General features: G+C 70.2%; 3 protein-coding genes across 6 annotated transcripts; 1 reads left to right on the top strand and 2 right to left on the bottom strand.

Moving 5' to 3' along the window:
• Nucleotides 1–7,276: 7,276 nt before the first annotated feature.
• On the bottom strand, nucleotides 7,277–11,192 carry LOC115337543. 4 transcript variants are annotated; one of them, XM_030005911.2, is made up of 4 exons: nucleotides 10,250–11,192; nucleotides 9,786–9,871; nucleotides 8,700–8,768; nucleotides 7,277–8,090 (listed from the first exon to the last, which is right to left on the bottom strand). In XM_030005911.2, exons 1-4 carry the CDS (start codon nucleotides 10,286–10,288, stop codon nucleotides 7,958–7,960), a joined length of 327 nt encoding a protein of 108 aa, XP_029861771.1. In that variant the 5' UTR covers nucleotides 10,289–11,192; the 3' UTR covers nucleotides 7,277–7,957. The 4 variants fall into 4 exon arrangements, with proteins under 4 accessions (XP_029861771.1, XP_029861772.1, XP_029861770.1 ...); XM_030005912.2 differs by having other exon boundaries at nucleotides 8,700–8,776; nucleotides 10,270–11,192; XM_030005910.2 differs by having other exon boundaries at nucleotides 8,700–8,776; nucleotides 9,786–11,192.
• Nucleotides 11,193–11,703: 511 nt separating this feature from the next.
• Nucleotides 11,704–14,104, top strand: RAD9A (RAD9 checkpoint clamp component A). The gene is made up of 11 exons (XM_030005907.2): nucleotides 11,704–11,815; nucleotides 11,894–11,964; nucleotides 12,107–12,241; nucleotides 12,362–12,476; nucleotides 12,570–12,669; nucleotides 12,837–12,946; nucleotides 13,044–13,150; nucleotides 13,224–13,288; nucleotides 13,365–13,466; nucleotides 13,585–13,795; nucleotides 13,873–14,104. Exons 1-11 carry the CDS (start codon nucleotides 11,758–11,760, stop codon nucleotides 13,969–13,971), a joined length of 1,173 nt encoding a protein of 390 aa, XP_029861767.1. The 5' UTR covers nucleotides 11,704–11,757; the 3' UTR covers nucleotides 13,972–14,104.
• Nucleotides 14,082–17,715, bottom strand: PPP1CA (protein phosphatase 1 catalytic subunit alpha). Its single transcript, XM_030005906.2, has 7 exons — nucleotides 17,584–17,715; nucleotides 16,568–16,699; nucleotides 16,149–16,379; nucleotides 15,536–15,640; nucleotides 15,158–15,381; nucleotides 14,677–14,811; nucleotides 14,082–14,434 (listed from the first exon to the last, which is right to left on the bottom strand). Exons 1-7 carry the CDS (start codon nucleotides 17,636–17,638, stop codon nucleotides 14,324–14,326), a joined length of 993 nt encoding a protein of 330 aa, XP_029861766.1. The 5' UTR covers nucleotides 17,639–17,715; the 3' UTR covers nucleotides 14,082–14,323.
• Between the last annotated feature and the right edge of the window lie 834 nt (nucleotides 17,716–18,549).

Genomic DNA, 18,549 nt, shown 5'->3' with positions numbered 1-18,549 from the left:
AGGAGAGGAGGGAATGAATGGAGCCTGCTCTTGTGTACAATTGCATCAAATACATTCTTGAAAGCAACCTGGTTCTGCTTAACACTTGAATTTTGAAAAAAAAAAAAAAGAAAAAGAAAAAAAAAGAGAGAGAAGAAGGGAGGCAGCAGCTTGGAGAGGGTGTATGCGAGCTCGCGTTTTTTTTATTCTTGCATTCCTGGACACCAATCAAAAGAGCAAATCAAGGGAGGTGGAAGGGGGAAAGGCGGCGAGCGAGGCAGCCGGAGCGTGGTGCGAACCGTGCACACACTCACACACCAAAAACCCACCCAACCCGGACAGCTTTTTTTTTTCCACCTAACACCCAAGCAAACACAAACCAAAACAAATAGGGGAGAAAAAAAAAAAAAAAAACTGGGAAAAAAAAAAAAAAAACAAAAACCCAACCCAAAACCCTGAGCGAGCGCAAGCGAACAAGCGAGCCAGGGCAGAGACGAGCTCGGCCGGCCGCTCGGGGCGCGGAGCAAAAGCCAAGCTCCCGCTTTGGGCTCCTCTCGCCCCCCCCCCTTCCCCGCTGCGCTTTCCACCCCCCCCCCCAAACCCCACCCTGCACCCCGACTATGCTAAATGTTGCTGGGGAGCTCTCAGGTAAGACCGAGGCGTTGGGTGCTGCCGGCCGGGGCCGGGGCGGGGGGCTGCCTGCGCTCTGCCTGCCATGGTTTTTTTCCTTTCCGAGCCACTGCTGATTTTAATTTGATGTGATTAAAACGTCTGTCTGGCTTTGGGATTGATTTAAGACTTTCCCCTCTCTAGGTTGGTTGGGTTGGTTGGTTTTTTTTTTTTTTTCCCTTTCTCTCCTTCCCTCTTTTCCATGCATGTTTGTGATTACCAGGGAGGGAACCGCCGCTGAGCACGGAGAATTAAACCCCAGGACTGACAGAGGGGAGGAAAATGAAAGTCGCTGCGATTTGGGGGGGGGGGGGGGGGGCAGGAAAAGTTATTTTTCCTGCCCGGGGCTAGATTTCGGGACTTGCCTCCGAACGCCTTTGCCGGAGCGGGCGAGATTTCTCCGGGAAACGGCGGTGGGATTTTTGGGGTGCCGGGGAAACGTCGCTCTCCGGAGGGGACCGTCCCTGGAGCTGCGGCTGCAGCTGCGGGATGGCTTTGTTCCCCTGGCCCGAGCGGCCGCCTCGGGGGTCCCGGGAGAGCCGGGGCGGTTGGGGGGCTGGCCGGCCCCGCGGCGCACCGGGATCGGGGGCTCCTCGCCCAGAAAGGACGAGGAAAATGCTGGAAAACACCCTTAAAAGGTCAAAGTGTGGGCGCCGCGAGGCTCCCCGGGCTCCCACCCGGTGGGACCGGGGCCGGGGCAGCACGAGGCCGGCGCCGGGTTTGGCTCCAGCTCCCGCGGTGCCGGCCGTGACGCAGGACGGGCAAAGCGGGGCGAGCGCCGGGGAACCGGAAAAGCGAGGCCGGGATCCCCAGCGGCTCCATCGCCTTCCCTCGCTCCTTCCTCTCCCCCTTCCCTCCCGCCGGGAAGGGGGCCGGTGGACGTGGCCGGGGAGCCGGTGGCACAACCGGTACCGGGGCCTGCGGTCAGCAGGCGGCCGGCGCCGGGACGGACAGGGAAGAGGACGCCGAGCCCGGCGCGGCGGGAGGAGCCGCGGGGCGAGAGCCCGGCCGCCGCTGGCCGCCCTGACCCCGCTCCCCGTTTCGGGGCATCCCCGGCCGGCGGCGGCTCGGCTTTTTGGCCCCGGCAGGACTCGGGGACGCTCGGCAGCACCGGCGTCCCCGCGCCTATTTAGCAGGCTGCGCGAGGGCACGGTGGCGGCGCACATCTGGGCTGCATTAGGCGCAGCCCGCGAGCAGCCTCCGAAGGGAAATGCGGAGGGCTCTGCTTACAGGGCCGGGCTGGGGGGAGATTTATGCCCTGCTAAGTGGCACGGAGCTCCATAAATCACCCCCCCGGCCCCCGAGGCGGTGCCCGTTCCCCTGTGCCGCGGGGGCTGACGCCCCGCTGCCCGGCACAGGGTACCCGTGGTTTCTCGCCAGCCCGCCGAGCACCAGCGCCGCCGCCCCGGCAGGCACACGGCGATGCGCTCGTCCCGGCGCAGACGGGACATCTGGGCGGCAGCCGGCCCGGCTTGTGCCGGCAAGCCGCCGGCCCGGCCCGGGCGCGTGCTGTGCCCCCGTGTGCGTGGCCCGGAAGGGGACGGTTCGCCCTATGTCCTGGTTTGGCGGCGGTGAGGTGCATGGGGGAAATGGGGTCGGCTCCCGCCGCGGAACTCCCCGCCCCGGCACTGGCTGGGGTCACCGCGGGCGGGCCCTGCAAAGACGCGCCCCCCCCGCTGGGCACTCCGCTACCCGGAAGGCGGCGTCCCCGTGGCACGGCGGCGGCTGCTGCCCGGGAGATGCCAGCGATGGCGGCGGGTCCCGAGGTGCCAGGGGACGAGGAGGGATGTGCCAGAGAGGGCTCTGCGGTGGCACATGGGCTGGCACCGGGGGTCCCCTGCTCCACCGGAGAGGGGCCAGCCTGGCTCTGGTGCTGGGCTCGCCCTGGCTCCGCCGTCCCGCCGGCGAAACACCGGGGACGGCGCCGGGACGGCTGGCGGCGGGCAGCCCGTGGGTCCGGCGGTGCTGCGCGGCTCCGCGACCTGCGCCGGGACGGGCGGGAAGGCAGCCGGGGTGCCTCGCGTGGTTCGTGGGTGCCGGCGGGTGCCGTGCCCGTGCCGGAACAGCCTCACCGGGCTGGCTGTGCGTGCGGGGCGGTGGGGTCTGGTTGGGATTAGGGGCCTGCGCCCCCCTCGCCGGCGGGGGTGTTTCCATCGTGCCGCTGGCTGGAGCCGGATGGGAAATCCAGGCCCAGCTAATTACGGCCTCGCTGGAGTCTCCCGTGCGCGGCCGCATTTATAAACACACGGAGGAGACAGGATGTAAACACTCAGCGCTGCGAGCGCAGGCACGGCCGGGATCGGGGCGGGGGGGGGGAAATGGGGCCACGGTCCCCCTCCCCTGCACACCCACCCGTTCCCCAGTCCCGCACGCACTCGGCACGGCGGCTTCGCTCGCCGGGAGCCGCGCGGGGACGAGGGGCTCGGTGGGCACCGGGAGCTGCAGGCAGGGCTGATGGGGTTTGGTGGCTCCTAGAGGGGTGGGATGGAGGTGTGGACTGGGAGCAGGCAGGTGGTATCCCATGGGATATGGGATGGGGACCCCCACTGCCGTGGCGGTGGCTGCTGTTGGGCAGCAAAGACGCTTGTGTCCTTCCCGTCAGTGCTCGGGGACCGCTGTGACCACCGATGTCCGGGCGCAGGGCCCGTGCAGAGCGCGAGCATCCTCACGTCTCCGCCGTGCCGGCTCTCCAGGGCTGCCGCCGCGCCTGCCCGGCGCCCCGGCGTCACCTCCCCGGCCACGGCAGGGTTAAATGCCGGCAGCCTGGGGACACAGAGGTGTCCGTCCTCGTCCAGTGGAGCATCACCCGCTCCAAGACCCACGGAGAAGCGGTGGGCAGAGGCCGGCTGCCACGCTGGGCTGCGAAACCGCCCCGTGACGGCGCGCGGGGAAGGGTTAAGTGCTGCCGGTCGGGGTTGCAGGCAGCCCGGCCAGGACAGCGGCCGCTGCCCGTTGCCCGCTCCCTGCCTTGCCCGCAGACAGGGCTACTTTGTCCCCGATGCCACGTTCATGCCTGGCCACCGTGGGACCTCCCGGGCCGGGCTCTCACACGAGCACCGGGAATGGGGCCGCCGGGTGGGACGGGGCTCCGCTCGCCGCTGGATACCGGCCCATCAGATACGGCAGCTCCCGCCGCGGTGTCGGGGGCCGCGGGGCCGGCTCGGCTCCGTCCGCCGCCCCGGGGGGGGGCTCCGGTACGAGGGTCCCCCCTTTCCCGGCTGTCCCCCCCCCCCCCCCCCCCCCCCGGGTGCTGCTTTGCACGAGAGTTTCGGGAAAGCGGCTTTGGGTGGTTTGTGGTCACTCCTGACCTCGGCCGCTCTGCCCACAGCATGCCCGGGGAACAGCTCACCCGGCACCGCGGCTGCGCTCCCGCCTCGGCCGCTGGCCGGGAGGTCTGGCCAACGCCGGCCGCCCGCGCCGCCGGTGGCGGGGGGGGGGGGGGGGAGAGGTGGGTGGCTCGCGGGAGGGCAGGGGGTCCCGCCGACGCGACTCCGTGCGCATCCCGCCAAAGGCGGGCGAGCAACATCCCTGCCGCCGCGTGTGCCAGGGATGCCCGCGGCACCGCCGGCGCGTCCCGCCGCCCGCCGCGGCCCCTCGGCATCGGTGGCGTGCGTACCCCGGGGTGCTGCCGGCGCTGCCTGACGGAGCCGGGGTGGGTGCCCGCTCCCATGGCCCCGGCCGCTCCGGCTGCCCCCGGGACCGAGCGGGTGACCCCGGGCAGCCACGCCGTGAGCTGCTTACGTGGGCTGGGAGCATCCTGGCCTGGCTCCAGGGCCGGTTTTGAAACCCTCGGGCTCTTCCTCTCCGACGTCACCGGGATCCAGCTGTGCCGGCCCCGCGCCTCCCTCCTCCCCGTCGGGCCGCCGGCCGCCGCCATTGTCTGTGCCGGTGCCCAGACATTTTCCACCCGGAGCCGAGCCGCTGCGACCGGGGTGGGCGAGGGACAACGGCTGCTCCGCGTGGCACCCGGCACGGCTGGGCCATCGCCGCCGTGCCGCGGTCGCCGTCGCCGCCGTACCACCCGCGCTGCCGCGCCACGGCCATCTCCGCGCCGCCGCTGGGCCACGGCCACCGTTGGGCCACGGCCGCGAGTCCCGCCATCTCCCGTCCCTCGGCCGTCCACCTCCACCGGGCACCTCTCCGTCCCCTTCCTCCCTCATCCTCATCCTCCCCGTGCCCCGGCCACCTGCCCGGGAGCAGCCGGCGGCTCCATCCCTATCCCTCTCCTGCCAGCCCCGGTCGTGTCCCCCCCCCCCCGCGCCCCCCAACCCGGCTCTCCCGGCTGTGTTTGGTTTGGCCGCGGCAGGGCCGGGGCTGGTGTAAATCCCGCGCTGGAAACTCGAGCCGGCGGCGGGCGAGGGTCCGGCCAGCCCAGCGGTGCCGGGGCTCGGCCAAAGCAAACACCCAGGGGTGGGTGAGTCACCGCGGCGTGGCCCCCCCCCCGCCCCGCGTCCGCCGCTCGTCCCACGCACGCTTGCACGCACGCAAGGCAAGACGGCGGCACGCTCCACGCGCCGGGACGCACCGGCGCGCCGGGACCCGGCCACGGGCAAGCGGCTGCACGTGCCCACCGCGGGGCACGGCTGCGTGTCGGGGCGCCCGCGCAGGGCTGAGATAAGCCCGCGGTGTGCGTGCGCTGGCACGCGCCGTGTGCCGCCCACCGGCGCGGTGCGTCGCACGCCTTCGCCGTGCGTCACGCGTGTGTGCTGCATCACACGGATGCACGGCGTGTCGCGCGCTTGTACGGTGCGTCATGCGTGCGCGGCACGTCCCACGCTTGCAACGGGTGGGTTTCATGCCCCTTGAAAAGGACGGGTTGAGACGAGAGGGTAAGGTCCGGCCTTCTACCCCCCCTCTCCGCCCTACCCCTTGTCGTCCCCCCCCCCCCGCTACCCCCTCGCCAGCCCCGGTGTCCCGGTACCGGGCAAAATTTGGAGAAGCTGAAACCGAGCCCCGGCGCTGCGGAAAACGATGGGGAGGGAAGAGAAGGGGATCCCTGGGGTGCTGCCGACCGGGCAGGAGGGGTCGGGGGGGGGGGAAAGACACCCGCCTGCTAAAGCTTTCTCCCTCCCTTCACCCCCCCCCCCACCTCTGGCTCCCGCACGGCTTTTGTTAGTGGCAGCGGCGGGGCCGGTGCGGGACCGGTGCGGGGTTGAAGGAGGCGGCGGGGGGGGGGGGAAGAAAAAAAGAGGAAAGTATCTCCTACCTGCTCTCAGCTCCATGCGGGACGGGGGCGGTGGGTGCGTGGTCGGGGGGTCCCGGGCGGGCAGGCAGGCAGGCAGCGGTCCCCGCACACCGGAGCGGGACTCCGGTTCCCATTTGCCGGTCGGAGCTCCCCTTCTCGCCTCTTCTCCTTCCCGACGTCCAGAGCCGCCGCCGCACGCCGAGAACCCGGTCCCCGGGGCGCGGGGGGGGGGTTTGGGGAAGGGGGGGGGCGGTCCGGGGAGGGGAAGAAGTTTGGGGGGGGGGGGGGGAAGAATGGGGCGAGGTGCGGTGGAGCGGCTGGGCTCACCGCCCCGCAGCGGGGCCGGGGCGGGGGGGGGGGGTGGTGGTTGGGGGGGGGGTGCCAGCTTTGCCCCCCCCCCTTCCCAACCCACCCCCCCGCCTTCCGCGGGCAGGGGCCGGGGCAGAGGCGAGGTGGAAGCGGGGAGGGGCGGCTGGAGGGATGGGAAGGCGCAGAGAGAGGCGGGCGGGCGCGGGGGGGGGGGGGGGGGAACTGTGTTCGCCTCCCCTCTGGCACGGCCAGCCCCCTCCCCTGCTGCTCGGCCGGCAAAGAGAGGGGGTCCCGACATCCCCCCCCCCCCCCGGCTCCTTCCTCCGGTCCCTGCCCGGCGGGGACGGGACCGGGAGCGCCGGGACGGCGGCAGGTGAGCGGCCCGGGGGTGAAGGGGGGGGGGACACGGGACGATGGTGGCGGGGCAGAGCGGCTGTCGAGGGTCCCGCTCCCGGCTCTGGCAGAACCGGAGCCCCGAGGAGCAGCGGCGGCTCAACCCCGCGCCCGCTGCACCGGTTACCGGGGGGGGGGGGTGTGTGTGTGTGTAACTTGCCCCCCCCCCTCTCAACCCCGGGGCCACGGGTGGTGAAGGGACGCTGCTGGAACCCGACATCTGCAACAGCGAGGGGGTAGGGGGGTGATCCGACAACCAGAGACCCCCCCTCACCGCCCCATCCCCATCCCTTCCCCTCACGACCCACATCCACAAGTGGGTGCTGCCACGGAGGCGAGCGGCACGCGCGGTGGGGGAACCTGGAGGGGTGCTCTCGGTGACGAGGGGAACGTCCTCGCCTGAGCTGGCTCCCCCCGCAACCCCCCCCCCCCCAAAATAAAAAAAAAAAAAGCTTTGTTTAAAACAAAGGCGCTGGCCGGCCGGCGCTGCTCGGGAGTGCCGGGAAGGGCCAGGAGGTAAAAGGCAGATTTTGTTTCGACGCCAGCCCCCGGCCCTGACCAGGTCTGAGCCCTCCCGGCTCCTTTGCTGGCAGCGATCGCATCCTCCCGGCTTTTTCCGTGGCACGGAGCAGCTCGGTTCCCGCTCGGAGCACGCCGAGACCAACCCTTTCCCCAAATCCGCCGGTGCCAAACCCACCAGCTGCGGGTTTAGGGAACCCCCGTTACAGAGAAACCAGGCGCTGACACGCACTGCGGCGGTGCCGCGGCGATTTATTGGTTGGGAGCCGCAGATTTGGTGTTGAATCGGTGAGGAAGCACCCAACAGACACGGTCTGGGGCAGCAGCTCTGGATCCCCCCCCGCCCCGCCCCCGGTTAAGATGGGGGATTCTCCGCACACTGCTCCGGTCTGGGCGATGCCGCCGCTCGCTTGCTGCGGGGAAGGAGACGCGGTGAGCCCTGCGGACCGGCAGCGAGCCACCGAGACGATAAGGCTCCTGACACTCGCTCGGGGGGGGGGTACTGCAACCCCCAGGGTGAGGGTGGGGGCTGTGGAGGTGTTAGTGGGACAGCCCCCACGCCGGGATAGAGGTGCTCAAGCTCTCACGCCGGGAAAGCCAGCGAGAGCGGCTCTGCCAAAGGAAGGTGCCTCGGCCCGGCTCCCCCGGCAGTGTGCCGGAGGGGGTTCCCCACCTCCACCCCTGCCCGCACGGCGTGGGGCCAGCCTCACCGCTCCCCCAGCCGCGGTGCAGGATATCTGGTTTCCCACCCCCAGCAAACAGCCCCCGCCAGCGCCAGCAGCGTGGAGCAGTTGAGGGGAAAAAAAAGCCGCCTTCACATCCCTGGGGGGGCTGCTGCAGTGCAGCCCCGGCAGCGGCTGCCAGCCCCAGGGGGGGGCAAGGGTTGGGGAGGGGGGGGGGCCTTCAAGTCCTGCGTGCCGAAGCAGCAGCAGGGCTGCCCGTCACTGCCCTGTCCCCTCTCCAAAAGGCAGCGCCGAGGTCGTTCCTGGTGAGTTTTTCCAGCTCGGCGGCTGCACGGTTCTCGCTGGGCCAACACCTGAGAGAAGAGAGGAGGAGGAGGAGGAGGAGGGTAATGCGGCCAGCAGATGTGGCACGAGCCCCCCAAACGAGAGCCGTGGCAGCCCCCTCAAACAGGCGGCAGCCCAGCAGTGAGCGCCAGACCCCCCTCCCCAGCCAGTGCCTTTCCCCCCCCGCAGCTGCCTCCCGGCTTCCCCAGCCCCTTCTCCTCTGCCGGAGAGCCCGGTGCCAGCCGGCAGTGCCAAGATGGAGCCCCCTGCCCTGGGACAAGGGGGGGACACACGGCACAGGCAGGTCAGACCACTGGAGAGCCCCAACCAGGCATCATCCTCCTCCTCCTCCGCAGGCCCTGCCCGCCCGCCCAGCCCCGGGGAACCAGCCCGCGACGGCCCCGTGTGGGTGAGGCCAAGTCCCCCCCCCTCTCTGCCCTCGAGGACCACGTCACCGGCGGCAGCGCCGTGGGCAGCTGACCTCACCTTTGTCCCAGCCCGGGGCGACACGAGTTCCTCCGCCGGCGCCGCTGCCGGCCCTGCCTCCCACTGCTGACCTTTGCGGCGGGCAGCTCGCCGCCTGCCCGCCGCCGTGCCACGGTCCCTGCCTGCCCGCTTCCGGCCCCTCGTCCTCCTACCTGGCCCCTCCGCGGTCCCCAGCTCTGCATCCAGCGCCGTCCGTGACATCCCGGGGCTGCACCAGAGCCCTGGATCCCTGGCAGATGGAGGAGAGAGAGAAGAGGGACTGCTGAGTGCCCCGAGTGCCGGAGCGGACCCAGGAAGCCTGGCACCGGGGAGGGTTTTAGCCCCAAACCGCCTGCAGCCCCCCCTGAGCCGTTGGCTGGGCAGGCAGGACACTGTCCCAGCTCTTTGGGGACACCCCCGGGATGCAGCCAGGGGATGTCTCGGGACACCGAGCAGCCATTCGGCCCCACGGCGGCAGGCGCCTGTCCCCTCCTGCCGGGCAGGGAGCAGGAGCCCAGCTGTGGCCGTCTGTCTCCCCGCGCCTCTGGCTGGGCGAGGGCACCGCGCCATGTGCTCGGGACGCCGTGTCGGGAAGGAAGCCGCGGCTCTCGCAGAAGCGGGCAGGGAGACAGCCCCGAGCCCGCCGGGCAGGAGGGGGCACCCAGGGATGGCAGGAAAGGTGACAGGGATGAGGGTCCCCGACCCCGGAGGTGTGCTGGGAGACGTGGAGCAGGGGTGGGCTGAGCCTGGGGGTGCCGGAGCCCCCTGAGGGCTGCCAGGCTCCTGCCCCCGGCCCGTATCCAGCCCAGTCCCCGGTGCCTCGTCAGCGCTGGCTCAGGGCGGCCAGGGGAAGAGGGAGGGGTGCGCGTGGCTTTGGCCACCGCAGAGGTGTGTGTGTCACGACCGCAGCCAGCTGCGTCCTATCCACAGCCCCATAAAACGCCGAGCCCCGAGGCCAGAGCCCCTCCTGGGGACGCCGGCTCCAGAGGAGCCCGGCTGCTGTTCAAGAGCTGGAACGGACGCTCACACACAATCCCGTCGTCCTCCTCCTCCTCCTGGGAGGAAGGGGCCGGTAGCCAGTGCTCACCCCAGGGGCGGAGGGAGCCAGATCCAGCCGACCCCGGGGGGCCGGACCCCGAGCCCAGGCCAAGGCAGGCCTGGGAGTCCCCTGAGCTCCTTGCCTGCGGTCCGAGCCCAGCCGCTGCACACACGTGGCTTGGCCCGCAGAGCGGCCCCGCAAAGGTCGAAAGTTTGCGTACCTGGAGGAGATGCACTGCCGAGAGACGTCGGGTCTGAAATCCCGGATGCGTGGCATTCGGAGAGGCGCTGAGCGCCTGCGGCACACCTGAGACGGAAAAGAGGAGGAGGAGGAGAGGCCGTGGCCACGTGCTGGAAGACGGCAGCCGTGGGAGAGGGGCTCTGCGCCCCCCTCCCCCTTCAGGTGCCAGCCGCGCTCCACAGGCTGCATACTGGGGCCCCTCGGCTCGGGCTCCGCGGCCACCGAGCCCAGGAGGAGGGACTTGGGCAGCCGCTGATCCTGCCGCGGGCAGGAGCCGGCTGAAGGACCCTGCTGCGAGCGCGAGTCAAGTTCCTCGCAGCCAGATCCCCCGGCCTCCCTCGAGGCCCCAACCTGAGAGCCAGTCGCTCTGGGCTGGCTGCCTGCATGAGGAAAGCGATTTGCTGAGCTCCCCCCTCGCCCAGCCTCCCCGGCGGGACCCCTTACCCTCTTTATTGCTTTCATACCCTCACCCACCTTAGACATGGTGCCGGCCTTCCAGGTACGAGCTTCCTGCTTCCTCTGCAGCAGGATGGAAAGACTGTTAACCGCTGCCAACCCGCCTACAGCATCCCCGCTCCCCCGTGTGCCCTCAGCCACTGCCCGGGAGGCAAAGGCCCACAGGCAACGGGGCAGGGGTCCCCGCAACACCAGGCTCCCAGGAAGCGCCGGAGCAGGGACGGCTCTGCCAGCTACTGCACACCCTCATGCGCGTGGCCACCCAGCTCCGCGGAGCTGCAGCCCTTCCCAGCCACACAGACACAGCCCACGGGTGGGCACCGGGGAACACCGTACCCCAGGAGTGCGGGCAGGGGTTGGCGGCAGCAGCTTGATGGAGGGGGCTGAGCTGAAGGGAAGGAGAGGAGAGGGTGAACCTGACGGAGGGTAGCCTTACCCTGGATGCTGCTGGGAGAGAAGGGGGAGTCGGGTGTGAGGGGATGCTTGCCAGGCATTGACGGGACAGCTGCTGAGGGGAGAAGGGGGCGGCTGGAGCCCCAGCAGGATGAGGAGCAGGGGAGCGGGCAGGCTGGGGTCCTGCGGAGAACCATGGGGCAGGCCGGGGATACCGAAGCCGCCGCGGACGCCACAGGCCCCTCGGTGAGGCCCAGAGGATCCTCCCGGGGGAGGGCCGGGGCCTAGCAGGCCGCAGGCAGGGCACAGACCCCGGGGAGAACCCGGCAGGGCCAGGGAAGGACCCGGGGGCAGGCGGGCGGCTACGGGATCGGGACGAGAGCCCGGAGACGGGACGAGGGCAGGCTGGGACCCGGGAGCGGGGACGGGACCGGACCGGGCCGGGCCCAGGGAGCCGTGCTGAGGGACGCACACCCGCCGCTCGCCGTCGAGGCCCCATTGGCTGAGCGGCACGTCACTCCGATCGCAGGCGGTGCTTGCGCCCTGCCGTCCAATAGCGAGCCACGGGGGGGGGGGGGAGGCCTGCCCGCGCGCGCGGCGCCCGGAGCACGGGGAGGGGCCGCCCCCGGTCACGTGAGGGCAAGGCCGGCGCGAGAACGCCGGGTCGACAACGCCGCCGGGCCGTCACGCGGCCGCGCCGACCAATCGGCCGCCGACGGAGGCGGGACGGAGGCAGTCTCCCACCCAATGGGAAGGCGGCGGGTGAGGGCGGCGCGGGAGCGGGGAAGGTGCCGGCGCGGCGGTGCAGCGGGAGGAACCACTGGCGGCTGGATAGCGGGGGGAGGGCAAGACCATTCCGGGAGCCGCTGGGGGGGGGGGGAGCGGCACCGCCGGTGCTCTCCGGGACGAGGAACATCTGCCGGGGGGGGGGGGGGGGGGGAGAGGGCTGGGCGCATCCATCGTGGGCGGGAGGGGGCGTTGAGGCCGCCGCCGCGGGGGACGCCGGGCGCAACCATCTGGTGTGGGCGTTGCTTTCAGGGAAGGGGCGTGGCTTTGGGAGAAGGGGGCGTGGTGGGGGTGTGGTCTAAGCTCGGGGGCGGGGCATGCAGCCCCGCCCCCTCCCCGCCATGAAGTGCATCGTCGCGGGCGGCAACGTCAAAGGTGAGCGGGGCTGGGGGGGTTAACGGGGGGGAGTATGGGGGTGCCCTGCCTCACCACCCCCCCATTACCCCCCCCCAGTCCTCGGCCGAGCCGTGCACTCCCTGTCCCGCATCGGGGACGAGCTCTACCTGGAACCCACCGAGAACGGGGTACGGGGCACCGGGAAATGGGGGGGGGGGGGGGGGGGGGGCGCACCTGTGGACCCCCCCTCCATCCCAGCTGGGGCTGGGGGGACGACACTCTCTGTCCTGTACGTGGTGTCATGTCTGTGTGTCGTCCCCCCCCCCCCAGCTGTCCCTGCGCGCCGTCAACTCGTCTCGCTCCGCCTTCGCCTCCTTTCTCTTCGCCCCCCTCTTCTTCCAGCTGTACGAGGCGGGCGGCCCCCAGCCCCACCGAGAGCTCTGCCGATGCAAAGTCCTCATGAAGGTGCAGCACCCTGCTCGGTCACCCCCCCAACCCCCAAAAGCTCCCCATTCTTCTGGGGTTGGGGGGGGGGGGGACCAGGCAGGGTGACCCTCTCCCGTATCCGTCCCTCTGCCCCGCAAGTCCTTCCTGGGTGTTTTCCGCTCGCTGCCCTCGCTGGAGAAGACGGTGGGGAAATGTCTCATCCTGCTCAAACCCCGCGCCAGCCGCCTCGTCGTGCAGCTCCACTGCAAGTACGGTGAGTGCCGGTGGCGACGCGGCACGGGAGCGGGACACGCGGACACGCCGGCACTGCCGTCCTGTCCCGCTGAACCGGTGCCCTCCCTGCCAGGCGTCACCAAGACCCACAACCTGACCTTCCAGGAGTGCGAGCGGCTGCAGGCCGTCTTCGACACCCAGCGCTGCGCCAGCAGCCTCTGCGCCCCGGCACGGTGAGCGGGGACAGGCAGCGGCGCACCGCGGCGGGGCGGGGGGGGGGGCAAAAGGGACATTGGGGTGGCACCGGGATGGGCAGGGGGCTGGAAGAAGGGACCCTCGGGGAGGGTGTGGGGTGCTCTAGCTGCAGGTGTGTGTCCCCCCCCACCCCATGTGCCCACAGGGTGCTGGCGGAGGCTGTGGTCCACTTCCCCCAGACGCTGGCTGAGGTGACGCTGGCGGCTGGCCCCGGCGGCAAGATCAGCCTTCGGAACCACGTGGAGGACGAAGCGGGTGAGCCCTGCGGAGGGGGCTCTGTGTGTGTGTGTCCCCTTCCCTGTCCTCAGGGTGCCAGCACAGCCCCCTGACCCACCTCACACCCCCCCCCCAGAGCCAGGGAAAACGATGGTGACGGAGCTGTGGCTGGCCGAGGACGAGTTTCAGACGGTGGCCGTGGCCCCGGGCTCCCGCATCACTTTCTGCCTCAAGGAGTTTCGGGTGAGTTCCTGCCCAGCGCTCCCCAGCCCCACGTCACCCCTCAGCCCCCCCTCAACCTCCTCTTTGTCCCCAGGGGCTGCTGACCTTCGCTGAGGCCTCCAACCTGCCCCTCACCGTCCACTATGACGTGCCTGGCAGGTAGGAGCGGGCACCCCGGCCCCCCTGTGCCAGCCTTGCCCCCGGCCCCCCCACCTCAGGCCCTCTGTGCCCCCAGGCCGGTGATCTTCACCCTGGATGACGCAGTGCTGGAGGTCCACCTGGTGCTGGCCACCCTCTCAGACCCAGAAAGCAACTTGCAGCCCCCCACGGCCAACGGGTGAGCGGGGCTTCTGTCAGCCTCGGGGGAAGTGACAGTCCCAGCTCAGCTGCCATCAGTAGGGACCAGAGTGAACGGTCCCCACTCTGCCCCTGCTTACTTGCTCTCTCCCCAACAGTGTGTCCCACCTGCCCGCCCCATCAGACGACTTCGCCGATGACCTCGAGTCCTACATGATTGCCATGGAAACCAGCACCTACGAGGAGGGCTCGGGGGTGCCTCCCATCCCCACTTTCCCCCCGTGCACCCCGCATCCAGCCGAAAGCGACCCCGAGGAAGAAGAGGAGGAGGAGGAAGGAGCTGTGCCGGGGACCCCCCCTCACAAGAAGGTCTGGGATGGGCACAGGCGTGCCTGGGGGCAGGGGGATGGGCACAGCCCCCTCCTGACCCCCGCCTCTCCCCACAGTTTCGCTCGCTGTTTTTTGGCTCGGTGTTGACGCCAGGGCGGCCTGGCCTGGCCCCTGCCCTGGAGGTGCTGGCGGAGGACAGCGATGGCGAGTACTGAGAGCCCTGAGGGTGCTGAGCTGCCAGCACCCCACTCCTCCAGCATCCAGCCACCAGGATGGGCGCTGCCCCGACCCAGTATCGGCTCCCAAACACAGGCACCCCCCCACGACCCATTACAAGTTTATTCCCAAAAAATCCTCCTGCCCCACCCCTCCACTACCATCCCAGGGCTGGGCTCTGGGGTCCCCCCTCGCCCCGGCGGTCCCTGCCCTGGGGGGGGGCTGTATTTGGTTCGGTGGAGTGTGGCGGGGGGGGCAGGATCTTACAAATAAAAAACGAGTCGAAAGAAAAGCGACCTGATGCTGAGGGCGGGGGGCCGGGCCCCAGCCGGGGAGGGGGTGGCTCACGGCTCATTTCTTGGCTTTGGCAGAGTTGCGGGGAGGGGTGACGGGGCGTCCCGCGGGGTTCAGCCCGCTGAACTGCCCGTATTTGCCCTTGTTCTTGTCAGCCGGCTTCAAAATCTGGGGGAGGGGAGGGGAAAGGGTGAGTGGGGGGAGGCCGCACGCTGTGCCCCCTCCTGCCCCGGCTTCCCGCTTCCCTCCCACCTTGAGGGCGGAGGCTCCCCCCGAACTCCGTTCTCCCTCCTGCACCCCAGCCTCCCCTCCCTGCAGAAACCGGGGGCCTCCCGCAGCACCCTCTGCGGTCACCACGGGCCTGGCCTGCCTGCCACCCCCCGCCACCGCTGACATGTCCCCCAGCCCACCTGAAATGAACACATAAGTGTTTCATCCACACTCATCATGGCGCCTGCGTTGTCGAACTCCCCGCAATAGTTGGGCGCCGAGAAAAGGGTGACGAGCTGGCGCTTGGCGAAGAATTCGTAGCCATCCTCCACCACCTGCGTGGGCACCGGAGACAGTGCTGAACCAGGCACCCCAGGGTAAAAACCCACCCCCAGGGCAAATACCCATCCCCTAGGGCAAATACTCCCAGGGGTCCTACCCACAGAGTCCCGACAAGCTGCCCAGCATGCCCAAGGTCAAACATCCCCCTCTGGGGGCAAATATCTCGCTGGAATCCCACCTGTACGGACTCGGGCAGCCCCTAGAGCAAATACTGCCCTTGAGGGGCAAATACAAGGGGTAGAAACGCCTGCCCCATACCCACTACCTGCTGGGGTTCCAAATCCACACCCCAAAGGTGCACCCGCCTGCCCCCAGCGGCCAGGTGCCCGGTGGCGGTACCTGGTGCGCCCGGCAGATGAGGTCCAGGTCGTGTTTGTGCAGGAACTTCGCCACCACCTCTGCCCCGAAGGTGAAGGAAACGCCGCGGTCGTTCTCGCCCCAACCCTGCACGTCCTTGTCGGGGTCGGACCAGAGCAGGTCGCAGAGCAGGCCCTGATCCGGCACGTCCGTGGGGCGCATGATCCGTCGGATCTGCTCCATCGACTGCAGGTCGGGAGACAGCCCTACGAGAAGCGGGGGGCCGCGTCAGGCCCTGCTTCTTCAGCAACAGCCCCTGTCCCCCCAGGGCACCCCCAAAGCATTAGCACAGAGCTCCCGTCCCCCCCCTCCAGCCCCCAGTAGCTGCTTCCCCGAAGCCCCAGGCAGGGCTGTGCCCACCTCCGTGGCAGCAGAAGATCTTCTCATCCACGATAGCGGCAATGGGCAAACAGTTGAAGCAGTCGGTGAAAGTCTTCCAGAGCTTGATGTTGTATCGCCGCTTGCCTGCAAGGCAGTGCGTGTGAGTGCCTAGTGCTGCCCCTTTGGGGGTACAGGGGCGTGCGGGGCTCCCCAAGAGCCCCCACCGTGGGCTCGTGCCCCCCCCCAGGTGAAGCACACGCAGCCGCCCAGAGGCCCACCGGCCCCGGCAGAGCTCCGGCTGCACGGGGGCAATGCCATGGGGTGGCACTGCCTCACGCAGGGGGTCTCCTCAGGGTGCACGCTCGTAGAGGTGGTTGGCAGGGGGGGCACAGGGTGGGTGTGGGACACTCAATGTGGATGGTGCTGGGAGCAGTGGGGTGGTACAGATTGGTTGTGGGTATGAGGATGGTACAGGGGATGCAGGGGGATATGGGGGTGGCAGGAGGACATCCCCCTGGTCACAGCAGCTCTACGAGGGGTTGGTGCAGGACAGCACGGGGCCGACACCGGCTACGGGGCCGACACCGGCTACAGGGTGCGCGGGGATGGCAGAGGGGTTGTGGGGGGACGCGGCCGCAGCCCGAGCACTCACACTCGTCATAGAAGCCATAGATGCGGTTGATGCTGGCGCACTCGTGGTTGCCGCGCAGCAGGAAGAAGTTCTCAGGGTATTTGATCTTGTAGGCGAGCAGCAGGCAGATGGTCTCCAGCGACTGCTTGCCCCGGTCCACGTAGTCGCCCAGGAACAGGTAGTTGCTTTCAGGGGGGAAGCCCCCGTACTCAAAGAGCCGCAGCAAGTCGTAGTACTGCCCGTGGATGTCGCCTGGGGGGAGACACAAGGTGTGCGTGGGACCCCAGCTCCCCGCAGTCCCCTACGCCACCCCACAGTGGGCTCCAGTGCTGCCCATCCACGTCCCCAGGGAAGCACAGGGACCCCCAGCTGGCCCCACACCCGTCCCGGGGGCTCGCCCAGCCCGTGCCCAGCCGGTGCGGCACCCAGCCAGCCCTCACCGCAGATCTTGAGGGGTGCCTCCAGCTCCAGCAGGATGGGCTGGCTCAGGAAGATCTCCCGTGACTTCAGGCACAGCCCCCGGATCTCGTTCTCCGTCAGCTGCACGTTCTTCCCCGGCCGCGACCCTTGGACTGGCCCCACCAGAGAGACAGGCATCAGGGACCCCACCAGCACCCCGCACACCCCCCACGCCCTGCCACTGAGGGACAGGCATCGGACACGGGAACAACGGGCACAAGGGATTCGGGTGCCCCCCCCAGAGAGGGTCCTGGCCTGCCCCAAAATGGGTGGGCATGAATCACACCCTGCTCCAGCGCACCCCTCTCCTGCCAGAGCTGGGGGTTGTGGCAGGGCCCCCCAAACCACGGGGCCTGCAAACCCAGATCCTCCCCGCTCCCCGGTGCCTGCCAACCTAGCACCCCCGTGCCCAAACACACCCCTCACCCCACATACCCTAACGCAGTCCCCCCACCCTACCCCAAATCCAGCAGCCCCCTTACCAGCCCCCCCACTCCCCTGAGTCCCCCAAACCCACAACCCCCCAACACCCCCCCCCCAAAAAACCCTTCCCTTCTGCCTCCCAAACCTCCCAGCCCAATATCCAGGCCCCATCCCCTGCACAGCCCCCCAGTATCCAGCCCAAGGTCCCCAGTTCTACACAGCCTCCAGCACCCCCCCCGTATTCTCCAGCCCCCCCCACCCTGAGGTTCAGGCACTGCCCCGGCCTGACGGTGGGGAAGACCCCAGGCTGGCCAGCCGTTTGGGGGACGGGAGGCTGCTAGGGGGGGACTGGGGCCGTTGTGGGATGGGTAGGAGTTGGTGGGGGGGGGCCAGGGCCGTGGAAGGCGGCGGGGCGGGGGGGGGGGGGCGGGCTGGAGGCCGTTAAGGGGACCAGGCCCGCTCGGGGCGGGGGCGGAGGCCGTTGTGGGGATCCCGAGGGGGTTGCGGGGGGGGAATCCGTGGCTGTTAGGGGCGCGGGGGCCGGGGGGTGCCGGCGGTGGCGGTGGCCGCTCACCCTCCAGGAGGCGGCTGATGATGGAGTCGAGGTTGAGCTTCTCGGTGTCCGCCATGGCCGCCGGACGCTGCCGCCCCGCCCCTTCGCGCTCGTGCGCCCAGCGGGAGCGGCCGGCGGGGGCGGTGGGTGGCGCTGCGCCCCCTGCCGGAGCGGAGGAATCAGCGCGGCAGCCGAGGGGGGGGGTCCCGGCGACAGCGGGACGCGGGGGGGGGACGGACACCGAGGGGACACCGTCCGGCTCGGCACCCCAACCCCGCCTTGGGGGGGGCACGGGGACACCCCATCCCCGGCGTGGGGGCACTTCAGGCACCCCCGTCGACGGCACAGAGACGTGGGGACGCCCGTGGCACGGGGAGACCCCGGGCAGAGGGGGACGGGGGGGACAGGGGGGACAGGGGGGACCGCCGGTACCCGCATCCCGCTTCTCGGGGCACAGGGACAGCCTGGGGGCATTGGCGGGGGGGGAGCATCCCGGGAGGGACCGGGAGAGATGGGGTCCCCGGGACTGGGCTGTGACAGGGGGACACGGAGGGGACACGGACACGGGGGGGGACACACACGGGAGGACACGGTGCTTGGCAGAGTCTGGGGGGGGCCGGGGGGGGCCACCGGGGCCCGGCACGTCCCCGCTCCGGGACGCTGGGACCGGCGTCGTGAGCGGCACCGGGCTGTTGCCGGGAGGCTGTTGCCACCCCGGGGTGTCCCCAGCGGCACCCCGAAGCCCGGGCTCCCGCGGGCACCCTGGGTACGGCTCCGGGGGGGCTCTGGGGCCGCGGGGAGCGGGGTACGGGGGGGGGCGGGCCCCGTTTGTGCCCCCCCCCCCCGCCTCCTCAGGGCTCCTGGAGGGTGGCAGTGCCAGGCCCGGGATGCAGGGCAGGGGTGCAGGCACCCTGCCTGCTGCCCTGCCTGCTGCCCTGCCTGCTGCCCTGCCTGCTGCCCTGCCTGCTGCCCTGCCTGCAGCTGCCG

The sequence above is a fragment of the Aquila chrysaetos genome, unplaced genomic scaffold (assembly GCF_900496995.4).
Source record: "Aquila chrysaetos chrysaetos unplaced genomic scaffold, bAquChr1.4, whole genome shotgun sequence".
NCBI lineage: Eukaryota > Metazoa > Chordata > Aves > Accipitriformes > Accipitridae > Aquila > Aquila chrysaetos.
The sequence above is the reverse complement of the archived record's forward strand: the minus strand, read 5'-3'. Positions and strand labels throughout refer to the sequence as shown.

Excerpts from the sequence above, each read along its gene's own strand:
- RAD9A (XM_030005907.2), top strand. The coding sequence starts at position 11,758 with ATGCAGCCCCGCCCCCTCCCCGCCATGAAGTGCATCGTCGCGGGCGGC. Across the intron at positions 12,670-12,836 it reads AGCCTCTGCGCCCCGGCACG|GGTGCTGGCGGAGGCTGTGG; the intron begins GTGAGCGGGGAC and ends ATGTGCCCACAG. Across the intron at positions 13,151-13,223 it reads TCTGCCTCAAGGAGTTTCGG|GGGCTGCTGACCTTCGCTGA; the intron begins GTGAGTTCCTGC and ends CTTTGTCCCCAG.
- LOC115337543 (XM_030005908.2), bottom strand. The coding sequence starts at position 10,288 with ATGTCTAAGGTGGGTGAGGGTATGAAAGCAATAAAGAGGGTAAGGGGT. Across the intron at positions 8,769-9,785 it reads CGGCAGTGCATCTCCTCCAG|GGCTCTGGTGCAGCCCCGGG; the intron begins GTACGCAAACTT and ends CCAGGGATCCAG. Across the intron at positions 8,091-8,699 it reads GGGGACCGCGGAGGGGCCAG|GTGTTGGCCCAGCGAGAACC; the intron begins GTAGGAGGACGA and ends CTCTTCTCTCAG.
- PPP1CA (XM_030005906.2), bottom strand. The coding sequence starts at position 17,638 with ATGGCGGACACCGAGAAGCTCAACCTCGACTCCATCATCAGCCGCCTC. Across the intron at positions 16,700-17,583 it reads CATCAGCCGCCTCCTGGAGG|TCCAAGGGTCGCGGCCGGGG; the intron begins GTGAGCGGCCAC and ends TGGTGGGGCCAG. Across the intron at positions 14,812-15,157 it reads TCATCTGCCGGGCGCACCAG|GTGGTGGAGGATGGCTACGA; the intron begins GTACCGCCACCG and ends GTGCCCACGCAG.